Raw genomic sequence first — 25435 nt, forward strand, 5'->3', positions numbered from 1 at the left:
TCTACTGTACTTTTATATAGTGCACAAAAATAAGAAATCGTCAGTTTTATAATGAATTAAAGACGTGCAACAAAGAAAACATGATTTTTAGTCCTTTTTTCTCTGAGGAAATACGAGACAGCATTAATGAACTGATTACAGGAGTTTCTAAAGCGTAATATTAGATACATATAGAGGAAAAATAAAATAAAATGATCTGTGTGGAGAGTTCTGGTTTAAGTGTGATATTAAAATGCTAATTTATTAAACTGTGATAAAAGCATTTTCTCACAGCCGCGTACGAACAAAAAACATCGTAATCAGATAATTACGATAAAACGTTCTGGCATCAGATAGATGTTTAGATTTAAGCTATTTCTGGTGCTGCTCTGAGCTGATGTTTGTTGAACTCCAGGGGTTGGATTCACAAAATTAGTTGTTTTTCTTCTTAGTGCTCTCTTTAAAAATATATATTAATGCAGCATTTTTAAGGTAAATAAGATGAAAAATGTATTTTTCTGTTTTCTTACTTTTTTTTTCTCTCAGCAAAAAATTCTGAAACACTAAGCTTTTGTAACATTTTCCTAATATACATTTTTGTTTTCAAAAACAAGAAAAAGGTTTTTTTTTTTTTAGGTTTTCTTCTTAATGCTCACTTTGTTTAAGAAACATATTTTGTATAAGATAATTAAGGTAAATAAAATAAGATTCTGTTTTCGAACAATTTACAAAAATAATATAAAACATACAGCTCTCGAAAAAAAAAAAATAAATAAGAGAGCACTTAAAAATTATGAGTTTCTTTGATTTTACCAAATTAAAAACCTCTGGAATATAATCAAGAGGAAGATGGATGATCACAAACCATCAAACCACCAAACTGAACTGCTTGAATTTTTGCACCAGGAGTAAAGCAGCATAAAGTTATCCAAAAGCAGTGTGTAAGACTGGTGGAGGAGAACAACATGATGCAAAGATGATGCATGAAAAAAAACAACCACCAGGGTTATTCCACCAAATATTGATTATTTCTGAACTCTTAAAACTTTATGAATATGAACTTGTTTGTTTTCTTTGCATTATTTGAGGTCTGAAAGCTCTGCACCTTTTTTTGTTGTTGTTTTTTTCAGCCATTTCTCATTTTCTGCAAATAAATGCTCTAAATAACAATATTTTTATTTAGAATTTGGGAGAAATTTTGAGAAAATAAACGTTAATATTCATTATGATGAAGTATTATATTCTTAAAATGATTATTTTTCCATAGTTTGAATGACTTTAGTAATCATCTACAATGCAGAAAATGTAAAAATTATGAAAAAACCACTACATTTTTAAAGTTGTTTTTAGTACTGATTTTTAACAAAAGAACAAAGCAACGTGCAAATTAATTGTGAATTAATTCATTGTTCTCTGCGTTTGGTTGATTTCGGACGCTAATGGATTAAAAAATTGCATTTGTTACCAAATATAATTATTAAAATCCTTCAGAGATGTAATTTATTTTGCATTATTTGCATTGTTGTGTGACTCCAAATCCCATCTATGCTCTAAAAATATTTTACTAATAATAAATCCATAATATTTAGGTTAAAATACACATTTTAGTTGTTTTGTGACATTATTTTAGGGCTGTTTGTTGGAAAAAGAAAATTCTCACTGTTCTCATTTTCCATTAAATATGTACGGTACTAAAGACTATTAGAGATTATATCCGTCCAGTGTCATTCATTGAACTTCAATCTTGGATAAACAATAAATGGTGAAAATCAAATTTAAATGGTGCTCCGTATCGTACCGTAGGCTAAAATATCTCCAAATAAACGCTAATAATAATGTGTTCTTAAAACAATTCGTTTTATAGTTTAGTAGGAAGAGTTTAGTACAAATCTATAATTAAAACAAATTATACATGTTTTTTTTTAAGCGCCAAAAGCCACAGTATTTCCAATATCGACCCAAAAACAAAAGAAAAATCAATATAAAATGTATTTAAAAAAAATAAGAGAGAAATGCACCACTTGACAGTTTTTGTTCTTTTATTCTCGTTGCTTTTATTTTCTGGTTAAAGTCCGATCGCTAAAACAAGAATGAGTGAAAGCATAATCAACTTTTAATGATAAATAAATTTAAATACACAAAGTGTAAATGCAGCTTTAGTTGCAATTATTATTTTTTCTTACTTTACATGTGTCCTTTTTTTTTTTAAATAGTGAAACTATTCCAAATTCCGTCAGAATCTACTTTTATTATAGTGTATCTATAAATCTAAACTGTTTAAAATAACAAAAAACAAAAGAAAAAAACAATGATTTGGTGTTTTAACCTATAATGCAGAACATTTAAAAATAACGGAAAAACACTAAACTTTTAGTACTGATTTTAACAAAAAAGCTTTGTGCAAATCACTGTTCTCTGCGTTCGGTTGATTGAGGACGTTTACAGTCTGTTATTAGTGAGGATTGAGTTCAGTATTGGACTAATTCCAGTTAAACTCGATTATCAGAGCGAGGTTATGGCATCGTTAGCGTCATTACCGTCCCAAACATCAGTCAGGAACTCGTGGAATCTCTCTTCGCTCCATAATCAGCGTGTTTTAGAGAGGTCGCCGAGGTCAGGCTTCAGTGCGACGCCGAGTTTAACCCCGCGTTACCTGCGTACCAACCCTCCAAATCTCCTGACCTCGTTAACCTCGTTAACCTAACGACTTCCACGTTTAACTGGATTTTGATCCAATGGAGAGAAAGGAAAACTTCGTTATCAGAGCCGCGACGGACAGGGATATATTTTCAACGTAAATAACTGCAGTATTTGTATTTTTTTTCTTAATTAAGGTGCAAATATATATATATATATATATACATTAGCGTGATCTCAGGAACAGCAGTAGCGTCCTCGCTGGGCGTGAAATACAAAAATTAATAATAATCACCAATATATTCAGCTGTAGGGGTGTAAAAATACACAGATTTACAGTTTTGCACCATTTTCTACACAAACTTTGAGGTTAATATAAATATAACGTGTATTTTGTTATTTTTTCAACATTTACACTAAAGAAAAACTTTTCTACACTTATAAAAGAAAAATAACCTTCATTTTAAAATGAATTTATACAATTTAAGAGCTATTCTGCCTAATAGGTGTCATTTTTTGCATTTCTGTCCTCAGAAAATGACTTGACTTAAATGTGCACACACAATAACTTTAAAATACATTTATTTTATATTTTATATTTATTAAGCGTAGTGTCTTGTACATTGACCTAATTGCTAAAAAAAAGTAAGATATGTATAAACATGAATAAAAACTACTTAGAACACTAAAAAAATAAAACTTTATCATGAAATATAATTATTAAAATCCTTCAGATATGTATATATATATTGCATTGTTCTGTGACTCCAAATCCCATATATGCTTTAAAAATATAATATATTTTTCATAATAAATATTAATCATAATATTTAAGTAAAAAAAATACACATTTTAGTCGTGTCCCTGTGTTGTGTTTCACTCAGTCCTGTTACCGACACTGTAACACATTACCCCTGAATCTGAAACATCTGGAACATTTTACAACAGGAAGTCACATCTACAACAGGAAGTCACATCTACAACAGGAAGTCACATCTACAACAGGAAGTCACATCTACAACAGGAAGTCACATCTAAAACAGGAAGTCACATCTACAACAGGAAGTCACATCTACAACAGGAAGTCACATCTACAACACATTTTTGTTTTCAAAAATATTTTTTTTCTTTTTAATGCCGAATTTTAAGAAATATCTATTTTTACATAATTTTAATTAGATACATTTAAGATTGAAAAAAATGTAAAAATCCTTTTTTGTTTTTCCTTTTTTTTTTTTTTTTTTTTAGAAACAATAAGCTTTTGTAACATTTTCATAATATACATTTTTGTTTTCAAAAATAATTTTTTCTTTTCTTTTTAATGCCGAATTTTAAGAAATAGATATTTTTACATCATTTTAATTAGATACATTTAAGATTGAAAAAAATAAAAAAATCCTTTTTTTGTTTATTTTTTTTACTTTTTTTTTTTTTTAGAAAAAATAAGCTTTTGTAACGTTTTCATAATATACATTTTTGCTTTTAAAAACACACATTTTTATGTTTTCTTCCTAATGCTCACTTTTAAAGAAATATATTTTACATAATGTTTTATAAGATAAATTAAGATAAATAAAAAAAAGACTGTCAATTTTTTTTTGTCATAAATATCCATTATTTGAACATGCATTTAACCATTTCTTTAAAACAAAGAGTTTCTTGAGAGAAATTTAGCATGCTTTTAAATATGCTTTTTAAATATCATATGAGTTTTATAACCATCTTCAGATTAGAAACCTCGTACAAAATTTAGTAAAGCTGCCTGAGTTTGATTAGTATATGTTTTGAATAGTTAAATATATGTTATTATATTCAGAATTGAAAAAATATAAAAATAAGTTAAATTTTGAAGAGTTACAACAAGCAAATGGCTCCCATTCGGTGAAATTGGCCCATATATACAGTTTTCTTTGATGTGGTTGTTTTTTTCCATCAAATGCCAATTCTGTTCACTCAAAAGCGAATAAGCTGAAATATATATATTTTTTAAAGAAATTAAAACAAATTCTAAGTTATTTTTAGGAGCCAAAAGCCACAGTATTCCGATATCGACCCAAAAACAAAGGAAAAATCAATACAAAATGTAAAAAAAAAAAAAAAAAAGAGAGAAATGCACCACTCGACACAGTTTTTGTTCTTTTATTCTCGTTGCTTTTATTTTCTGGTTAAAGTCCGATCGCTAAAACAAGAATGAGTGAAAGCATAATCAACACAAACAAGTAACTTTCAATGATAAATAAATTTAAATACACACAAAGTGTAAATGCAGCTTTAGTTGCAATTATTATTTTTTCTTACTTTACATGTGTCCTTTTTTTTTTTTTTAACATTTTTTTTAACCGAACAGTGAAACCATTCCAAATTTCGTCAGAATCTACTTTATTATAGTGTATCTATAAATCTACACTGTTTAAAAAAAAAGAAATAAAAAAAAAAGTAAAAAATAAAAATAAAAGGATGATTTGGTGTTTTAACTTTAGTCAGTAAGTCAGCTGCCTTTAATTTCTGCATTAATATCAGATTAATTACGTGTTTAATGAACGTCTAGAAATGTTTAAACTGTTAGACAGGGCTTACTTTTATAAAATCCAATAAAAAAAAAAAAACTATAACTGTATAAAAGCATGGACATGTTGCAGCTCTAGCGCCTCTGCTGGCTGGTTGCAGTATGACGTGTGTTGTAGCTCCGCCCATCCCAAGTTTGTTGCAATATTACCATGTTTATCCTTTGAACTTTTTTACACTTTTCATCTCCAGTGTTCCAACAATTCCCATAAATAATAGTTTTATTTCCCCCAGAAATAGTAAAAGTGTTTAAAATTTATTCTACTTTATCATAAAAAGGGGGCGTGGCTTCGCTTAGAAATGAAGTGATTTGACCAGCTTAGACAGCTAGAAGAGTCCAATCATTGTCGTCCAGTTGTCAGGCTTATTAACTATGTAATTACGAAGTTCTTCGCAGTTTTTTCGGTAACGTTTTTCTAACGTTAGCATCTAGCTAATTATCTGTTAGCCAGTTAGCTAACGTTAGCATAGTATACTCGGTGGTGTTTGTACTAAGTCTCTAAGTCAGAGCTCTACTAACACACATTTTCTGGGGGCAGGGCTACCAAATAATTAGGCAAATCTGGCTCCGCCTTTGTTTTCTACTGCACATGCTCTGGTTGCAAGTTAAAAAAAAAAAAACACGGCGGACAAAATTTCAGCTTTGTTTCTATGGAAACTATATCGTTCATGATATTGGTATAATTGGTTGTGTATATAGTATTTCAACAACAGGTTTTACAATATTCTTTTCACTTTTTAGTTTTTCCAGTTTAGCTTTTAGCCAGTCAGCTAGCATTAGCGTAGCTAGACTTGCTGGACTTGGTATTAGCTAATTGTACTTAGTCTTGTTTAGAGTTCTCATCAAATTTACGTTTGTTTCTGATCTGGACCGAGTCCAAATAGTGTTAAAAACATTTTTTTAAATCTTTTTTTAATTCTTTTATCTTCTCTTTGTAAAAAGAGATAATTCTTACAGACTAATTGTAGACTAATTTCTACAGAACAGAAGCTCTTAAAACTTTATTAAGTGGTTAACTCTTGATGAGTTCAGCACAGCTGTTAACTGAAAGCCATTAAAGGGGAATCTGCTCTGTTTCTGGTTCTTTTAGGCTGCGCTGTCACTCAATGAAAACTCAATGAAGGCAGTCTGAGACAGTGGGATGCTTGGGCTGAGAACAAATATGATTGGTCTAGAAGAGTTTGGTTGCGAATTTGAATTTAACAACATGGTGGACGTATTATATCTTTATTTTCTACCGAACAGAAGCTCTTAAAACCTTATTAAATGGTTAATTCTTGACTAGTTAACTAAAAGCCATTAAAGGTGAATCTGCTGTTTCTGATTCTTTTAGGCTTTGATTTTGATGAAAACTCAATGAAGGCAGTCTGAGACACTGAAACGCTTGGGCGGAAAACAAATGATTGGTCTTGGTGAGTTTGGCTCCACCTCTTTTGGTCTCTACTGCACTGATTCTGATTGACTCTGGTGCAAATTTGAATTTAACAACATGGCGGACGTATTATATCTTTATTTTCTACAGAACAGAAGCTCTTAAAACCTTATGAAGTGGTTAACTCTTGACGAGTTCAGCACAGCTGTTAACTGAAAGCCATTAAAGGCTTCCATGTGGATAAAAACTCAATGAAGGCAGTCTGAGACACTGAGACACTTGGGCTGCGAACAAAAACGATTGCTCTGGTTGCAAATTGAAATTTAACAACATGGCGGACGTAATATTTCTCTAATTTCTACAGAATAGAAGGGAATGGAACTTTTAAACATCCATGCTTATATACAGTTATTGATTTAAAACAATCAATCAAACACTCATAACGATAATTCAATTCTCTCAGTAAATCCATCAAATTATCCATAAAGAATGTAAAAGAAAATGAACATTAACTGAATATTAACGTGTTTATCTCGTAACACCCCTAGTAAGCAGTGTTATAATGGGAATTTCCACTGTATTACATTAAAAATACTACATTAAAACTGAGAAGAACTAATTCATAATGGATGTACAGGTGAAAAGCGTGATACTACAGTTTTCTTATACAGCTATTATACAAGGGTTTTGGTTAAGAGCAGTAACTCGGCTGTTTTCTCAAATCCACAGCGGAGGAGACATGCTCAGTTTCTAAAACTTTACACTCACAGTCTGTTCGCACACATGGAGACAACAAGAAGATAGCAAATCATGTTCCTTTACACATCGTAACGTCGCGACTCGAGACCCAGCTTCCATTGGCCGAGTCAAAAAGGGGGCGTGTTCAGGCTCGTGAGTGCTGCCCAAAAAGTCTCGCAATACAAAAAAACCCAAAACGAACAAACAAGAACAAATAAAGCAAATAAACAAGAAACAAATGTAGTACAATAATGTGCAATAATTAGAATTAACACTGCACTGAAAACAGAGCAGCACTGATTTATTCGATACTTCATTTAAACGTGTGCATCACTTTCGTATAGTTAAATAAAAAAAAAAGTAAAATAAACTTAGGTTTAGTAAAGTTTCTATGTTTTATAGAGCAAAATATTGCTCAGTTGCACGCTTGGGCCTGTCGTAATAATTACATTAGCGTTTATATATAGTGTAAACTATACCACAGTTAGTTCTGACCCTGCGATGTGATTGGCAAAGAGGCGTTCTATGAGTACCATTATCAGCCGGTAATGCACTGCACCATTACCGAAGCTCTCCATGTATTATTGTGCCTCATACATAGGTAACTTAGCAATGATGCAGCGCTTACAGATCCTATTTTCTCCTCCTCTTTAACTCTTTACAACCTTTCAATAAACAGTGATAATGGATAAAATAACTGTGGTATAATCGCAATAATACACTCGAGAGGGTATACTTATTTACTGTTTTCAGTAAAAGAAAAATTCACAGTATTCTCGCATTATATTTCCCATTATATATCTACTAAAGACATATCATATCTGTTCAGTATCATTTATTTTACTTTAATCCTGGATATATGGAAATATTTGTAGTGTTAGTGTTATTAGTGTTATGACATTCTGGATCATATGATTAAAAAAAAAAAAGATAAAATAAAATTCTTGTATTTTTTTTTTATATCATAGTTAGGGGTGTGCCATATTATATTGTATGCAATAATAAAAAATATTTTTTATTTTGAATTTAAACTCAGTGTTTTGTCAAATCGCCAAGAGTATCGTCATTGTGAAAATACTATAAAATATCGTGATATTATTTTAGGGCCATATTGCCCACCCCTAATATGGACGATTTCGCTAAAAATTCAATGTTTAGTCTTTTTCTTTATTTTTTTCCTATATATATATATATATATATATATATATATATATATATATATATATATATATATATATATATATATATATATATATATATTGTAGATGAATAAATAAGTGATCTAAGTTACTACATGGTTCCTAATGTGTTTCTGTATAGTCAGATAGAAGTGTTAAACAAACCAAAATACTCAAAATACTATTTCATTTTCTGGGGTGGTCCTGATTAGTGCCAGTTCCACCATCATAAAGGTTTTTAATGTCTTTGCAGTGACTGCAATTGAGGATAAACTTTCAAATTTCTTAAAATTCTTCATTTATTATTATTTTTTTTTACTTTTCTTTTTTCTTGTTTTCCTTACAGTATTTTATTCTTAGTTTTATTTAGTTGAGTATTTCTTGCTTCTCATAATATGGATTAGAACATTACTCAAATATTTAATTTAATTCAAATACTTTACTTCAACTTTACAACTGATGCTCTCAAACACGTTAAGAGGCAAGAAATTCAAGTAATTTCATATATTTTTCCTCATATTAATCTACCATGCAGAACATTTTTTTCTATTATTGCGCAGACAATCCCTTGTTTTTCCTTAGATTTCTGAAGAAACTCTACACAGAAATAAACATGTGGGCAGGCTTTTAGATTTTAGATATAATGGGAATTAAATAATTCTGCTTTTTGTCAATAAGACAATAAGACATTATTATTTTACCTTATATTTTATCTGAAAATACAAAAAAAAACACGTTTAGGTCAAATAAAGTCAGTGCAGCCCTGTTTTCAGTGTATCGGGGCTTTTCTTCATCTCTTTCTCTCTCTTTATCTTTATCTCTTCACATAATTCAGATTACAGACAGCACCTGTCTCTATTCAGTCGAGCGGGGTATGATTATTATTATTATTATAATACATTCCCTTACAGAGGTGGAGGAGTGATAAACAGTCCGGCGTAGGAAAGCGATGTGAAGTGAGAGCGAACGCCGGGGGAAATGACATTACACGCACCGTAATGACTTAATGTTTCCGCCATTTCCGCCACTAGTTATGTTTCCACTGACTTACACACTGTTATGGCTCAACGTACAGACAGCATCGCAGAAAAACAAACAAATAAGAGTGGAAATGACTGCAAATTAAATCTGCATCAGTGTGGAGAGTTTAGAGGATGTGTAGCCTGTTTTTTCATAATGGAGTATTGAGTAATGCACTTTTAATGTTTTAACACGTATCCAATAACTTGTTCAATAGTTATATCTTAGGCAGATATATATACATCAGCTCACAGATGCAGCCTTGTGCTGATCCACATCACCCTAGGAGTGATGAGGGGAAAGAAGAAATGAGAGTGCCATCTACTGTACTGTACCCACCCAGAGAGAGAGCAAGGCCAACTGTGCTCTCTTGGGGCTCCGGCAGCTGATGGCAAGCTGCATAACCAGGATTCCGAAACCAGCGATCTCCCTATCATAGTGGCAGCGCTTTAGATCACCAATAGAGTTGGCCAATTTTGGGCAAATAGATTTTAAAACACCTTCTTAAGGGAGAGATTTAAAGAGTATTGGAAAAGTATTGGGATGCACCTTTTAAGATAGAATCTAATTTAATAAAATTCACTGTAATCTGCATGAAACTGTATTTTAATAGGATTTTTTTTAACAGTGCAAAACTCGATAAATACTGATATATTGTCCAGCTCTATCAGTGCACGATTATGTACGTATCGATGTTGGGATTGTATAGTATCGGCCAAAATTAAGAAATATATATCCCAATATAAATTTTGGATATATCGTCCAGCAATTTGTATTGGTATTAAAATCCAATACAAATCCAATTCGATTCGCAAATCGTTAGAAAGATATTTTACCTTTTTAAATTTTTTTTTGCATTTGTTCACATAATGCAGCTGCAACTCCATATTATTGATTGAGTGTACAGGGTTCTTGCACCATTTTTAAAAGTCAAATTTAATGCTTTTAAGACCTTTTTTTAGGCCGCAATAAATATAATTTAAAACCCAAAAATGTAGGCTAACTTTAGTTCTCTCCTCAGTAATGTAGCTACATAACTCGCTGCTAATGTTATGTTAGCCAGCTTTTCCCTAACCTTAGTTCTCTCCCTGTAACGTAGCTAACTTGCCGCTAATGTTATGTTAGCATGTTAGCTAGCTCTCCACTAACCTTAGTTCTCTCCCCAGTAATTTAGCTAGAAAACTTGCTGCAAATGTTAGTATGTTAGATAGCTAAACACTAACCTTAGCTAGCTCTCCGCTTACCTTAGTTCTCTCCTCAGTAATGTAGCTACATAACTCACTGCTTACTATGTTAGCTAGCTCTCTGCTAACCCTAACTCTCTCTCCAGCAATAGCTAGTAGCTAGATAACTTTTTAGTATGTTGGCTAGCTCACTGCTAAGGTTAGCTAGCTCTCGGTTAACCTTAGTTTTCCTTCTGGTAATGTTAGCTAACTTGCCCCTAATGTGCTGCTAATGTGCTTTCCCACCAGCACAGTCTGAAAATGTAATACCTACAGCAAATTTACAGTAAATTTAAGAAAATTTAAGACATTTTAAGACTTTTTAAGGACCTGCAGGAACCCTGGTTTAGACATAATCAAATTGGACGTCATAACAGCTCCCGTAGGTGGAATGCGTATGTGTCCCATGACTTTTGTCCATATAGCATAGCTGCTACGGGGGACCGACTCCACACTAATGTGCATTAACCCAAAGGGCTTAGACTGGGACGTCATAAAAGCGCTTTTATTGCTTTTATGTGCAAGATTTTTTTTGTTCATAGCAAATTAATGGGAATTTAATGGGAAAAGGGGGACCGACTCCACACTGATGCCTATGGGTTTGGATTGTGATGTTATAAATCTAGGTAGGTATAACAAACAAAATTCACGCAAATGAGGAATTTGCATGAATTTTCTGTTAAGTTTTAGTTTTCATGAGCATAATATAATTAAAGCAAAACATATTTTGTAATAAACTGTAAGGCAAACAAAAAGTAAAAGTAGCAATGTCCTGTACTTATGCAGTGATACATATAATATATATATATATATATAAAATAAACGAACAAAAAAAAAACACACTAGATGCGATGCCACGTACTGAAAAACAAACTAAAATAAAAAATACCTTAAAAAGTACCTTGCTTTGAAAACACTTGAACACAATACGCAAGCAGAGGTGCTGTCTGCTGATAAAAGTTTCGTTCAGAACACAAAGATTGCTCTTATTGTATTGATTTTTTCTTTTTTTTTTTCTGAGAGGTAGAATGAAGCGTTGTGAAACGTTGAAATTGTTAAAAATTGAAATATAAGGGTTGTTTTTGTTCCATCACTCAATATAAGCCTCATAAACTGCAGGCGATTCGCCCCGAGCCGCCTATAGAAACACCGTGTTCCACAGTAGCGCAGGAGAGGTGCGGTATGAACGCATGTGTGTGTTATAATCCCAAACCAGATGTAGCGGTGAGTCCTGTGAGTTCGGAGAGTTTGGAGAGTGTGTGGTGTGTGTGATGTGGTGTGGGGTGTGTGTGTGGTAATAGTCAGTGGAGATTGTCAGTTGGACGTGTCAGAATGAACGCTGCCGGGTCCTTCTGTGGGCGAAGTCACTGAGGAAGGAGTGGGAGCGTCCTGCCAGCCGCCGTTCACCTGAAATACACAATATATTACAAATATTACTTTTAATATAGCTGAAACTATACATTTATATCACTTACAAATGTAGGAAAATCACAATGCTGAGGTAAATTCATGATAATGATTAGAATAGCACTGCTGAGGTAAATTTATTATTATGATTAGAATATCACTGTTGAGGTAAATGTATGATTATGATTAGATTATCACACTTAAGCAAATGTATGAATAGAATAGAATAGCACTGCTGAGGTAAATACATAATTAGAATAGAATAGCACTGCTGAGGTAAATACATAATTAGAATAAAACAGCACTACACAATAGAATATATATATATATATATATATATCGCTGGTAAATGTATTATTATGATTAGAATTTCACCGTTAAGGTTAAGGTATGATTATGATTAGAGTAGCACTGCTGAGGGAAATGTATGATTAGGATTAAACAGCACTGCTGAGGTACATTTATTATTGGAATAAAACACCATTGTTTAAGTAAATGTATGATTAGAATAGAATAGCCCTGCTTAAATACAGTAAATAAATGATCAGAATAGAATAGCAGTGCTGAGGTAAATGTATGATTAGAACAAAACAGCACTGCTGAGGTAGATTTTGCTTTTTTGACACCACTATACAGCTTTGAAAAAAAAAGGAGAGCACTTCAGTTTCTGAATCAGTTTCTCTGATTTTGCTATTTGTAGGTTTATGTTTGAGTAAAATGAACATTGTTGTTTTATTCTATAAACTACAGACAACATTTCTCCCAAATTCCAAATAGAAAATATTCTCATTTAGAGCATTTATTTACAGAAAATGAGAAATGACTGAAATAACAAAAAAGATGCAGAACTTTCAGACCTTAAATGATGCAAAGAAAACAAGTTCATATTCATAAAGTTTTAAGAGTTCAGAAATAATCAATATTTGGTGGAATAACCCTGGTTGGTTTTTAATCACAGTTTTTTTTTAATGTATCTTGGCATCATGTTCTCCTCCACCAGTCTTACACACTGCTTTTGTATAACTTTATGCTGCTTTACTCCTGGTGCAAAAATTCAAGCAGTTCAGTTTGGTGGTTTGATGGTTTGTGATCATCCATCTTCCTCTTGATTATATTCCAGAGGTTTTTAAATTGGTAAAATCAAAGAAACTCATCGTTTTTTAGAATAGAACCTCTATAATGACTCGTCTACGAATTCCTTGCGTTCGTTTATTTAGTACGTTTTCTAAAAAGAAACAGAAAAAAGGAGAGAATAAGAAGAAGTGAAGAAACGATCCCTGCCCACACGCAGCTTTCCAGGGAAAACGAGCCACGAAGTGAGACAATTAAAAGAAATGACAGCAAATGAACCATAAGACGAGTCATTTCCTGAACGCGATTTGTCCAAGACGATGGATGATGGAGGAATCAATTATTGCAAATTATCACATTGGCTAAAGGAATGAAAGTATAATGGGCACCTAAAATGAAGGCCATTTCACATCTGGGAGACAGGTTGCCTAAAGAGCATTTGGAGCATTAATAGCAATTTCCATGCCATCAGAAAAAGTGTCTGAAATGGGCTTTGGCACCCTCTTATTTTCACAGCCTGTTATTTTAGATAGAGGCAGTCTGTAATCAGAAAAAAGAGAGCGAGAGAGAGAGGCAGAGCGAGGGAGGGAAGGAAGGAGCGAGGGGGAAAAACTTGGAGAAATCTCCGGCTCCGGTGACACCCTGCGTCTGTTTGAGGGGCGTAATTACGGCGGCGGTCTGGAGGGGGAGACGCTGCGCGCCCGAGCCCCGTTATTATCGACACTGTGGAGGAAAAGAGGAGCGAGCTATCCGGGAATAATAATAACAACGCAGGAACGCTGATATTCCTCACATCGCATCTGTAAAGCGTTAAGAATTCGGGTTAAAGGTTAAAGCAGGAAGCTGTGTACTCAACTTTACTTACATTGCTAACTTACACCCCCACAGAATGGCACTGCTGAGGAAAATGTATGATTGGAATAGAACTAGCGAGCAAAAAAAAAAGGGACCACTCTTTCACATTTATGCTCAGGAGAAGTTAATTTACACACGCAAAATGTTAAAACACGCTCGTATTTTTGCGCCCTCGACTTTTGACATTAATATGGCGCCATATCGTGTGTGTGAGTGAGTGATACTGTGTGTGTCCGGCGTGCTGTCAGGGCCGGTGGTGTGTATATATGTGGGAGTATGTGTGTATATATATGTGTGTGTGTGTGTGTGGGTGTGTGTGTGTATGTGTGTGTGTGTATCCGGTGTGCTGTCAGGGCCGGTAGTGTACCAGATGTGTGTATATATATATATGTTTGTGTGTGTATGTTTGTGTGTGTGTGTTTGTTTGTGTATATATGTGCGTGTGTGTGTGTGTGTGTGTTTGTTTGTGTATATATGTGTGTGTGGGTGTGTGTGTGTGTGTATCCGGCATGCTGTCAGGGCCGGTGGTGTACCGGATGTGTGTATATATATATATATATATATATGTTTGTGTGTGTGTGTGTTTGTGTATATATGTGTGTGTGTGTGTGTGTGTGTGTGGGTGTGTGTGTATCCGGCGTGCTGTCAGGGCCGGTGGTGTACCGGATGTGTGTATATATATATATATATATATATGTTTGTGTGTGTGTGTGTTTGTGTATATATGTGTGTGTGTGTGTGTGTGTGTGTGGGTGTGTGTGTATCCGGCGTGCTGTCAGGGCCGGTTGTGTGCCGGATGTGTGTATATATATATATATGTGTGTGTGTGTGTGTGTGTGTGTGTGTGGATGTGTGTATATATGTTTGTGTGTGTGGATGTATGTGTGTGTGTGTGTGTGTGTGTGTGTGTGTGTGTGTGTGTGTGTGTGTGTGTGTGTGTGTGTATCCGGCGTGCTGTCAGGGCCGGTGGTGTACCGGATGTGTGTATATATATATATGTGTGTGTGTGTGTGTGGATGTGTGTATATATGTTTGTGGGTGTGTGTGTGGGTGTGTGTGGATGTGTGTATATATGTTTGTGTGTGTGTGTGTGTATATGTGTGTGTGTGTATCCGGCGTGCTGTCAGGGCCGGTGGTGTGCCGGATGTGTGATATGACCGATGTGGTTGGATTGCTGTCCCGAATCTGTACTCAGCCTCCCCGGAGACTGTCTGATCAATTTCCTCCGCCAGCCGCACGCACTGTCGCCACGGCGCATCCTACACGCCAACCCCCGCCGACACCGCGCCAACCCCCTGCCACTGCCCTCTGCTCACTGCCCCCCGCGGTGCCAGCCCCTCCTGCTGAGAGCCACATTTACCACCCATACTGATTTTACCCCACTAAAACATCTCATACGCTTACAGAAAGCTCCAGCAGCTCTACTAAAACAGCATCAAACTAACCGAGGAAACTGCTGTTATAATCATACATTTACCTCAGCAGAGCTATTTTATTCTAATCATTATATTATAATCATACATTTACCACCCATACTGATTTTACCCCACTAAAACATCTCATACGCTTACAGAAAGCTCCAGCAGCTCTACTAAAACAGCATCAAACTAACCGAGGAAACTGCTGTTATAATCATACATTTACCTCAGCAGAGCTATTTTATTCTAATCATTATATTATAATCATACATTTACCACCCATACTGATTTTACCCCACTAAAACATCTCATACGCTTACAGAAAGCTCCAGCAGCTCTACTAAAACAGCATCAAACTAACCGAGGAAACTGCTGTTATAATCATACATTTACCTCAGCAGTACTATTCTATTCTATTCCCCCTTTTACTTTAGCAGCACTATTCTATTCAAATAATTACCTCAGCAGTGCTATTCCAATCACACATTTACCTCAGTACTACTATTCTATTCTATTCTATTCTATTCATACTTTTACTTTAGCAGCACTATTCTATTCTATGGTATTCTATTCTATTCTATTCTATTCTATTCATACATTTACCTCAGCAGACATGTAAGTAAAAGTAACACAGAGAAAGACAGTCAGCTAGTCTTTTAACTTTAACCTCTAACTTTAACCCTTATCTTAAATACATTCAACCAAGAGTGCAAATGCATTTAGTTGCATCCAGGATAAAACTACGAAACTACTGTTTTAAAAAAGTGAATAAATGATGTTTTCGGTGATGTCAGCCCTTTAAGAGAAGGTCAGACTGGTCTTTTTTTGGGGCGCTGAATTTGGCATTTGCGTGATAAATCAGAATAACACCTGGGCGCAGGCATGTGTGTGTGTTGTGTGTGTTGTGTGTGTGTGTGTAGCTGTGAGTGCCATGTTAATGCTGATGACCCTTGACAAGTCGTGGCCAGTATCACCTTGGTTATTGTTACCAGGGCAGCCGTCGCCCTGAGCGCTGCTTACCGATACGCAGCCATTCAGCTTCACCGAACCTGAACCCCACAGGCTTTACACCAACCGGCTATTAAAGCCTTTCTCTGTGATTTAACCCAGAAATAAACCCTAAATACATAATGTACGCATTTAAAAAACACTTTTTACTCAAGCGTTTATTAAAAAAGCTTCATGTTTGATAAGAAACGTTACTGAAAAATGACTGAAATATTTTTAAAAAAATTTTAAAAACACAAATCAATCATTTTACATCCTTTAATCCTTATGTTTTGTTACGACTGTCTAGATTTTATACTATTTTCAAACATTTTGGGGCAGAATTTGGAGTTGATTCTTCCTAAAACTGATCTGAAATTACTGATTTCTGAATGTAAATAACTGAGAAAACAGAGAAAAAGGCATGTTAAAGGGCTAATGAATGCAGCATTTAGCTACAACTTTTACAATTGCAGCTTCTGAAGCTGTAAAACCTAATTTTATTTAGTTTTAGAATTTTTTTTTCAGTGCCTCCTTACAATCTACCACATGACTGTATATATACACATCTCAAAAAAATTGAATATCATTGATAAGTTACTGTATTTCAGTAATTCAGTTGAAAATGTGAAAGGTATATATATTTTATAGATGTATTAAACACAGAGTGATCTAATTTAAGCGTTTATTGCTTTTATTGTTGATGATTATGAAGCTTACAGCCAAAAATGTAATAACGTGCATAAGACCAACTGGTGCTTTACACAGTGTGGGCAGTGTGCCAATGGAGATGGGGGATTGCATTTTCCAGCAGGAATAAGTTAAGTAAACAAAACTGTCATTCTTAAAAAAAATATGTACTTTTAAAGTCAAGCAAGTGCTGGATGTTAATCTACACAGATTTCTCTCTTGAAAACTTAAACTAAACACCTCTGGGAACTCCTTCCTTCCTTCAAGACTGTTGGAAAACTTTTCATTTCAGGTGGCCACCTCTTGAAGCTCATTGAGAGAATGATGCCAAGAGTGTGCAAAGCAGTAATCAGAGCAAAGGGGGGCTATTTCGAAGAAACTAGAATATAAAACATGTTTTTTTAGTTATTTCACCTTTTTTTTGTTAAGTACATAAAACTCCACATGTGTTCATTCATAGTTTTGATGCTTCAGTGAGAATCTACAATGTAAATAGTCATAAAAATAAAGAAAATGAATTGAATGAGAAGGTGCATCCAAACTTTTGGCCTGTACTGTACTTGCCTCTGAAAGTTGAAAGAATTAGCGCTTAGCGTGGTTAGCCGCTAATGCTAATGCTGCTCCAGCCTTGGTGCTGGAGAACTAAACTGAAACTACTGTATAACTCTGTATCTCAGTGGCTTTGAATTCATACATAAGGAGCACCGGACTATAAGTAGAACTGATTTAGAAGGGATTTTAAGTTTGCCAAAAATACGGTAAATAAAGAAAAGACTTTTGTGTACTGTATACTGTGTGTTAAATTGTTTAAGTAGTTTTTATGACTGGAATAAGAGAGGACAGGACGAGTGTAGATAAGAGAAGAAGCTGGTGACGTACGTTGATGCCCTGCGGACTGTAGATCTGACTGGCGGCGAGGCCGTCACTGTACCCGCCGGCCTGACTGATAACATGGCGAAGGGTATCCACCTGCAGAAACACACACAACCACAAAACACACACTGTAAACCAGGGGAGGACAAACTCATTTCCTGTTGGGGCCAGAAAGAGAAATATATGTGCAGTCACGGGTCATAGACTCTGTAATAAAACATATAACGAAATATACTACTTACAATAATACATTTTCTTGATTTTACTGTTATTAACACACCATTTTATTGAGTTACTGTCTTTATCTCTCTTTGACTGTGTTGTGTAAACTAAGATTTTAATGTTATTTTAATTTTCTTTTTAATTCTTTTCTCTCCTCTTTTAACATTTTTCATTGTGATTTTTTTGTTTTGTTTTTGTTTTTTTTGTTTTTTGGTGAACGCTGTAATTTTTAAAAGTAGCCCAAAAAAAAAAAAAAAAAAAACGCACCCAGCCACCCCTGATTTTTCACCTGATTGATTTTTAAACATTTTATTATTTTATTATCTTAACATTTTATTTTAAGATGTTTAATTTAATAATGATTTCCTAAAAGCTCAGGAACATTAATGTAGGCAGGGTTGCCAGATCCGGCAAAAATATCCAGCCCAAAGTCAACCTAACATTAGTGTTGTATTAATTATTTTTGTAACAGTTTTATAGCCCAGTTAAAAATATTTAATAGTAACATAATTGGCAAAAAACTGCCTTTTACTTACTCTTTTTTTGTTTATTTTAAATTTAAAAATATTTTTAAAATATTGCCCCATCTGAACTCTTTTTTTTCTCCTCTTTTAACATTTTTCATTGTGATTTTTTTGTTTGTTTTTTGTAGGGCTGGACCCGGGTATTCGGATATTCGTTCGTTGAGTAGGTATTCGGTTTTTAATTTTGGTATTCGGATATTCGTTTTTTTTCTCCTTTCCAGAGTTCCACCTCACTCTAACCACTTCTGTTTTCGCGGGTCCCGTCAGAATATCTTGCGCGCGGGACAGAACTGAACTGTTATTGGCTGGAGCGGGAGTTTAATCCAGACGATGCGGGAGCAAATTAATAAATAGTTAAGAAAACTGTAATAATTGTAAAAAAAAAAAAAACCTAAAGAAAACTCTCAACGCGCAGGATGGACCGACACACACACGCACACACCGATGGTGTTTGGACTGGGGTAAGGAATGGGACCGCACTATGTGGCGGGCGGGCGCGGGATTAAAAGAAGCAATTTTTTTGCGGAGCGGTAACGAGACAGAAACGCGGGAGCGTGGAAGAGTGGGTTTAAAAATCAGTCTCGCGCAGACATGATAAAAAAAATGCAGGCTCTTCGAAACTGATTTATATAATAAAACGTAAGGGGTAATGTGGCAACAGTAGGGGCTAAATCGGTTACAAAAGCCTGGCCTACAAAAATGATGTCTGAACGAATTTCCTCTTATCTAATATAATTTAAAATGGTTTAAAAATATAAAATAATTTCTAAGCAAACGAAATATTTAATATTGAGCTTATAGCCCAAGTGCAAAAATACAAAATCAGTAATACGGCTATGCCCTGCACAATCCTTAAACCGAAATAGACCAAGTACAATAACGTCATTAACAATGACTTTCCTCTACTCTAATATAATTTAACATGGTTTAAAATATAAAATAATTTCTAAACAAACGCAATATTTAATATTGAGCTTATAGCCCAAGTGCAAAAATACAAAATCAGTAATATGCCCTGCACAATCCTTTAACCGAAATAGACCAAGTACAGTTTACAATGACTGTCCTCTAATATAATCAACAATGTTTAAGAATATAAAATACTTCCTGAACAAACGTTTTTTTTGTTTGTTTTTTTAAGCAAATAGCCTAAGTGTGAAAACACAAACAGCAATTTACTGGGCTGGCTTGCGCAGCGGAGAAACCGTGCAGCAGCAGCCTCCTAGCCTGCTTACGCAGCGGATAAGCCGCGTGTGGGGCAGCAGAAATTCCGGGATGAAAACACAAAGAAATCTGAGCTAAAAACACAGAAAAAATATGGGGGATAAAAACACCAAAAATCCGGGGTGAATATGTCTAGTCGGTCAGAGCAAATTGAACATTTTTCAGTGGATTAAAGGGGCCGTGATTTGCTTTTTTTTTATTTATTTTTTTTACCTCTTTTTTTAAAAACGAATATTCGAATATTCGCTTCGAATCAGTGCTGAATATCCGGAGCTCAAAAAACGCTATTCGGGCCAGCCCTAGTTTTTTGATGACTTTTTTTTTTTGTTTTTTGGCGAACGCTGTAATTTTTAAAAGTAAAAATTTTGCAGAAAAAGCGCAAACCTGGCAACTCTGAATGTAGGCGTGATGAAGGAAGGATATGAGATTAGGAGCGTTTTAGATTGGGTTTCTGTGATAGCAACACCTAGTGTTCAAACTTTGAATCTCACATTATAAAAAGCTGCTTAATAGTGAGCTAACTTTCATTTTATTTCTAAAATACCTAAAAAAAGAACACCCAGCCACCCCTGATTTTTCATCTGCGACTGGATTTTTAAACATTTTATATTTTATTATCTTCATTTTATTTTAAGATGTTTAATTTAATAATGATTTCCTAAAAGCTCAGGAACATTAATGTAGGCAGGGTTGCCAGATCCGACAAAAATATCCAGCCCAAAGTCAGTCTAAAACCCTAAAGCCCTTTAGAAGCTCTATGTCTTTACGTATTTTGTGCATAAGGGATTTATTATCAGTATTGCTATTTACATTAAAGTAATTATTAATAGTGTTACGTTGATGTTTTATTAGTTTTATAACACTTTTTATAATAGTTTTATATCTCAGTTAAAAATATATGACAGTAACAAAACTAGAAAAAAAAAAAACAACTGACTTTTATTCACTCTTTTCTGTTACTACCCCTCCTGAACTCTTTTCTCTCCTCTTTTTTTAACATTTTTATCTTCTGGTGATTTCTGGTTACATTGTGATTTTTTGTTTTTTGTACTTTTATGACTTTTTTACTTTTTTGTGACTTTTTTTTTGTTTTTTGGCGAACGCTGTAATTTTTAAAAGTAGCCCAAAAAACGCACCCAGCCACCCCTGATTTTTTATTTTAAGATGTTTTATTTAATCATGTTTTTCTAAAAGCTCAGGAACATTAATGTAGGCAGGGTTGCCAGATCTGACAAAAATATCCAGCCCAAAGTTAGTCTAAAACCCTAACATTAGTTCTTTTTCTATCAGTTTTATATCCCAGTTAAAAATATTTAATAGTAACATAATAAAAAAAAAAAAAACCACCGACTTTTACTTACTATTTTCTGTTATTAAACCTCCTGAACTCTTTTCTCTCCTCTTTTAATATATATATATATATATATATATTCTCTTTTGTTTGTTTTTTCTTTGCTTGTTCGTTTTTTGGGGAACGCTGTAATTTTTAGAAGTAGCCAAAAGAAAAACGCACCCAGCCACCCCTGATTTTTCACCTGCGACTGGATTTTCAAACAAATTTATTATTTTATTATCTTAAAATTTTATTTTGTGTTTAATTTATGTTTAATTTAATAATGTTTTCCTAAAAGCTCAGGAACATTAATGTAGGCAGGGTTGCCAGATCCGGCAAAAATATCCAGCCCAAAGTCAGTCTAAAACCCCAACATTAGTGTTGTATTAGTTATTTTTCTAACAGTTTTATATCCCAGTTAAACATATTTAATAGTAACATAATTAGCAAAAAAACTGACTTTTACTTACTCTTTTCTATGTTTATTTTAAATTTTAAAAATATTTTTAAAATATTGCCCCACCTGAACTATTTTTTTTCTCCTCTTTTAACATTTTTCATTGTTATTTTTTTGTTTGTTTGTTTTTTTGTGACTTTTTTGTTTTTTGGCGAACGCTGTAATTTTTAAAAGTAAAAAATTTGCAGAAAGAGCGCGAACCTGGCAACTCTAACTGTAGGCATAATGAAGGAAGGATATGAGATTAGGAGCGTTTTAGATTGGGTTTATGTGATAGCAACACCTAGTGTTCAAACTTTGAATCTCACATTATAAAAAAACCTGCTTAATAGTGAGGTAACTTTCATTTGATTTCTAAAATACCTCAAAAAAAAAAAACCCTTAAAAAGGAAACGGGCTGCAGTTTGGACACCACTGCTGTAAACAGACAATAGAGACAATTGAGGAAAGGTTAGGTAGATATCACACGGCTCCCGGGAGCAGAGGTAAAGGTTATCACCTGCAGCAGGTAACGCTACGCTCTGTATTACAACAATAAACTCCATTCAGAACGAATAGATCAGAGGAGAAACACACGAGTCACGTTCTAATAAACAAACCAGCTCAACAGAGACTGAAGAATAAATTAAATTAAAAATAAAAATCATAGTAAATGAATAGTGAAGTGATCCATGTAAAGGAACACAAAACACAGGAATCATGTAGTAACATAAAAGTAAAAGTGTTAAACAAACCAAAATATTAAAAAAATTCTTTCCTGAGAGCGGACCTGATGAGTGCCAGTTTCACCATTATAATAATAATTTTCGATGGTCTTTGCGGTAATATTACTTAAGGACACTTTAAAATCCTTAAAGTATTTATTTCTATTCCAGGTGACTAAAATGACAAAAAAAGCAAATCTCTAGTCTCTATCTAAGCTACTTTTTTGAATAATGTAAAATATAAAACACATTCTGGTTTATTTAACTCCTTTTTTTCTGTTTACTAAATAATTCCATATGTTTATGTATGACTTTAGTATTAATCTACAATGCAGAACATTTTAAAATAATGAAAAAAAGAAAAAACACTGAATTTAAGGCGTGTCCAATTCACTTCATTATAAGAGGGATATACTGTGTTCATGTTGAAGTAAAGATACACAAAAAAACTTTTATACAAGGTGCAGTTTTCACTGATTATAGACTTAAGAAATAAAAAGGAGAATATGTCACATTTATTTTTGACAATTAAAAATTAGTTCCAAAAATTGTAACAGGATTAAATTAAATCATGAGTGCACCCGCAAATAAAGAGAATATAAAACTGATAAAACAGAATTAACTCTAGATTTTTAAGGGTTGTTAATATACTGTGTACACATTGTACACTGTTGCCCCATTTATAAAAATAGCTCAGTGACCTTGTACTAGAGGACAGCGGTTCGTCCACTTTCACACCAGAGACAGTCGTTAAAATATTAAACGTCCTGAGGGCGTCTCCCTCCACTGAATATTCATCAAGCGCCTCCAGCTTCGTGAAAGTTCATTCCTATGGCAGAAATATATATATAAATATATAAAAAATATATAAATATATATATATATATATATACACACACAGCACAATCGCTAGCACGGGACGTGTCACTTCGGGGATGAGGCGCCGTGGCAAGTGTGCGAGAGAGACGGGACGCCGGGCAAGGTCGGGAGACGTCACAGCGAGGACGGGGACGACAGCGACAGCGCGACAGGAACACCCCCGTGACGAGCGCTGTGCTGCTTCCAAGAATGTCCGATGTGCTCTATTCATTTAGAAGTTGACGATAGCTGTGGTCTGTAATCTGCTGCAGGGGAACTATAACCTCCACGAGGTCAGGAGGAAGTATCTACACCCACGCCCAAACAGAAGATCACTGACTCTGACTGACTGCAGACATTAACGTAGCGTAGCTTAGCATAGCATAGCGCACGTACAAACTGCAGACTGGATTATTTAGTAGTAGAGTACTGAAATTGGACTAAAACTGGACTTGTTGCACATTTTTGTTACAGTAGTGCAATATATTTCAATACTGTAAACAAGGCAACATATTGGGCTTGTATATAAAAAAATAAGGCGATATGTGGCGATATGGAAAACGAGGCAATGTATTGTAAATCTACGAAATAGGCGATATATTGTGATTCTGTAAAAAAGATGATATATTGCGATACTAAAAACAAGGAAATGTATTGCAATACTGTAAAAAAGGTGCTATACTGCGATAAAAATAAGGCAATATATTGGGCTTATGTACAAAAAAAGGCGATATGTGGCGATGATGAAACGAGGCAATATATTGCGATACTGTAAACGAGGCATTTTTTTACAATTCTGTGAAAAATGGGATATATTGTGATACTGAAAACAAGGCAATATTACTGTAGACGTAATTCAGTTCACTTTCCAGCAGAGGAATTCTTTACTGCACCCCACAACACCTGATACTAGCATAGTAAGATACCATACGTATATATTTAGTACCAGTCAAAACTTTAAATTCAATGTTTTTTCTTTCTTTCATTATTATAAAATGTTTTGTAGTGTAGATTAATATTAAAGTCATGCAAACTATGAAGAAAAACATATGGAATTATATAGCGTTAAACAAACCAGAATATGTTTTATCTTTTACATATTTTACTTACATTACTTTATGTACATCATATTGTAAGTTGCTTTGGACAAAAGCGTAATGTAATGTAATTTTCTCAGTCAGTTTTATGAGGTAGAGTCACCTGGAATTCAGGCTTTCAGTTAACAGCTGTGCTGAACTCAAGATGTATTTTTTACAGATATATTGTGATTCTGTAAAAAGGCAAAATATTGCGATACTGAAAACAAGGTAATGTATTGCAATAATGTAAAAAAAGCTGTATTTGAGTAATGTTCTAATCCATATTTTGAGATGCAAACATTGCTCAACTTGGCAGAGAAAAGAAAAATCACTAAGAAAAAAAAAAAAGAGGTTCAGTCAATCCGAAAAAAAAAAATAATATATTTTTTTTTATCAGGCAATAAATTGCAATACTGAAAACAACTCCATGAATTGCTGTATTGAATATGAAGCAATACACTGTGACTGTAAAAAGGCGATATATTGCAATACTGAAAACAAGTAAATATTTTATGATTCTGTAAAAAAAAATGTATTGTGATACTTAAAACAAGGCAATGTATTGCAATACTGCAAAAAAATTTAATATATTGCGATACTGCAAACAAGGCAATATATTGATGTATTGATGTAAAGACGTTAACCGGGTAGCGGCGCCCCCTACCTGTGACTGAATGTTGGCGCCCACCTGGCCCCCCTGGTACGAGTCTCCATTCAGAGACTGAACGCTCATGAACAAATCCCCCGAGTTTGACATGTTAAAAGAGCCAGCAGAACCTGAGAGAGGGAGAAAGAGAGAGAAAGAAAGGGAGGAAGATATACAGATACAGAACAGAAAAAGAGGGAGGGAAAGACAGTGGAGAAAGAAAAGAAGAGAAGAAAGATGAGAGTCATGCATCAGCAGCACAGCAGTGTTAAACGTAGAGTTAGAGAGGTTAAGGTTAGAGGGTAAGGGGCGTTATTTTCAGCCAGCCAATCACAGCCATGGAAAGAAAATCGAAGTTGGTAGAAGAAAGAAAA

At 34.1% G+C, this 25435-nt stretch overlaps 1 protein-coding gene across 2 annotated transcripts in view; it reads right to left on the reverse strand.

The window, feature by feature from the left end:
- Window positions 1-4744: 4744 nt before the first annotated feature.
- The window catches only part of pbx1a (pre-B-cell leukemia homeobox 1a), a 137567-nt gene continuing 116876 nt past the window's right edge, over window positions 4745-25435 (reverse strand). The window contains exons 7-9 of one of the 2 annotated variants that reach the window (XM_049478920.1): window positions 25080-25192; window positions 18021-18110; window positions 4745-12120 (exon numbers count right to left, since the gene is read on the reverse strand). In XM_049478920.1, the coding sequence (XP_049334877.1) occupies window positions 12028-12120; window positions 18021-18110; window positions 25080-25192 (296 nt within the window). In that variant the 3' untranslated portion in view covers window positions 4745-12027. The remainder of the gene's footprint in view (window positions 12121-18020; window positions 18111-25079; window positions 25193-25435) is intronic. The other variant, XM_049478921.1, reaches the window with a different exon arrangement.

This window comes from Astyanax mexicanus, chromosome 4, assembly GCF_023375975.1.
Source record: "Astyanax mexicanus isolate ESR-SI-001 chromosome 4, AstMex3_surface, whole genome shotgun sequence".
NCBI lineage: Eukaryota > Metazoa > Chordata > Actinopteri > Characiformes > Acestrorhamphidae > Astyanax > Astyanax mexicanus.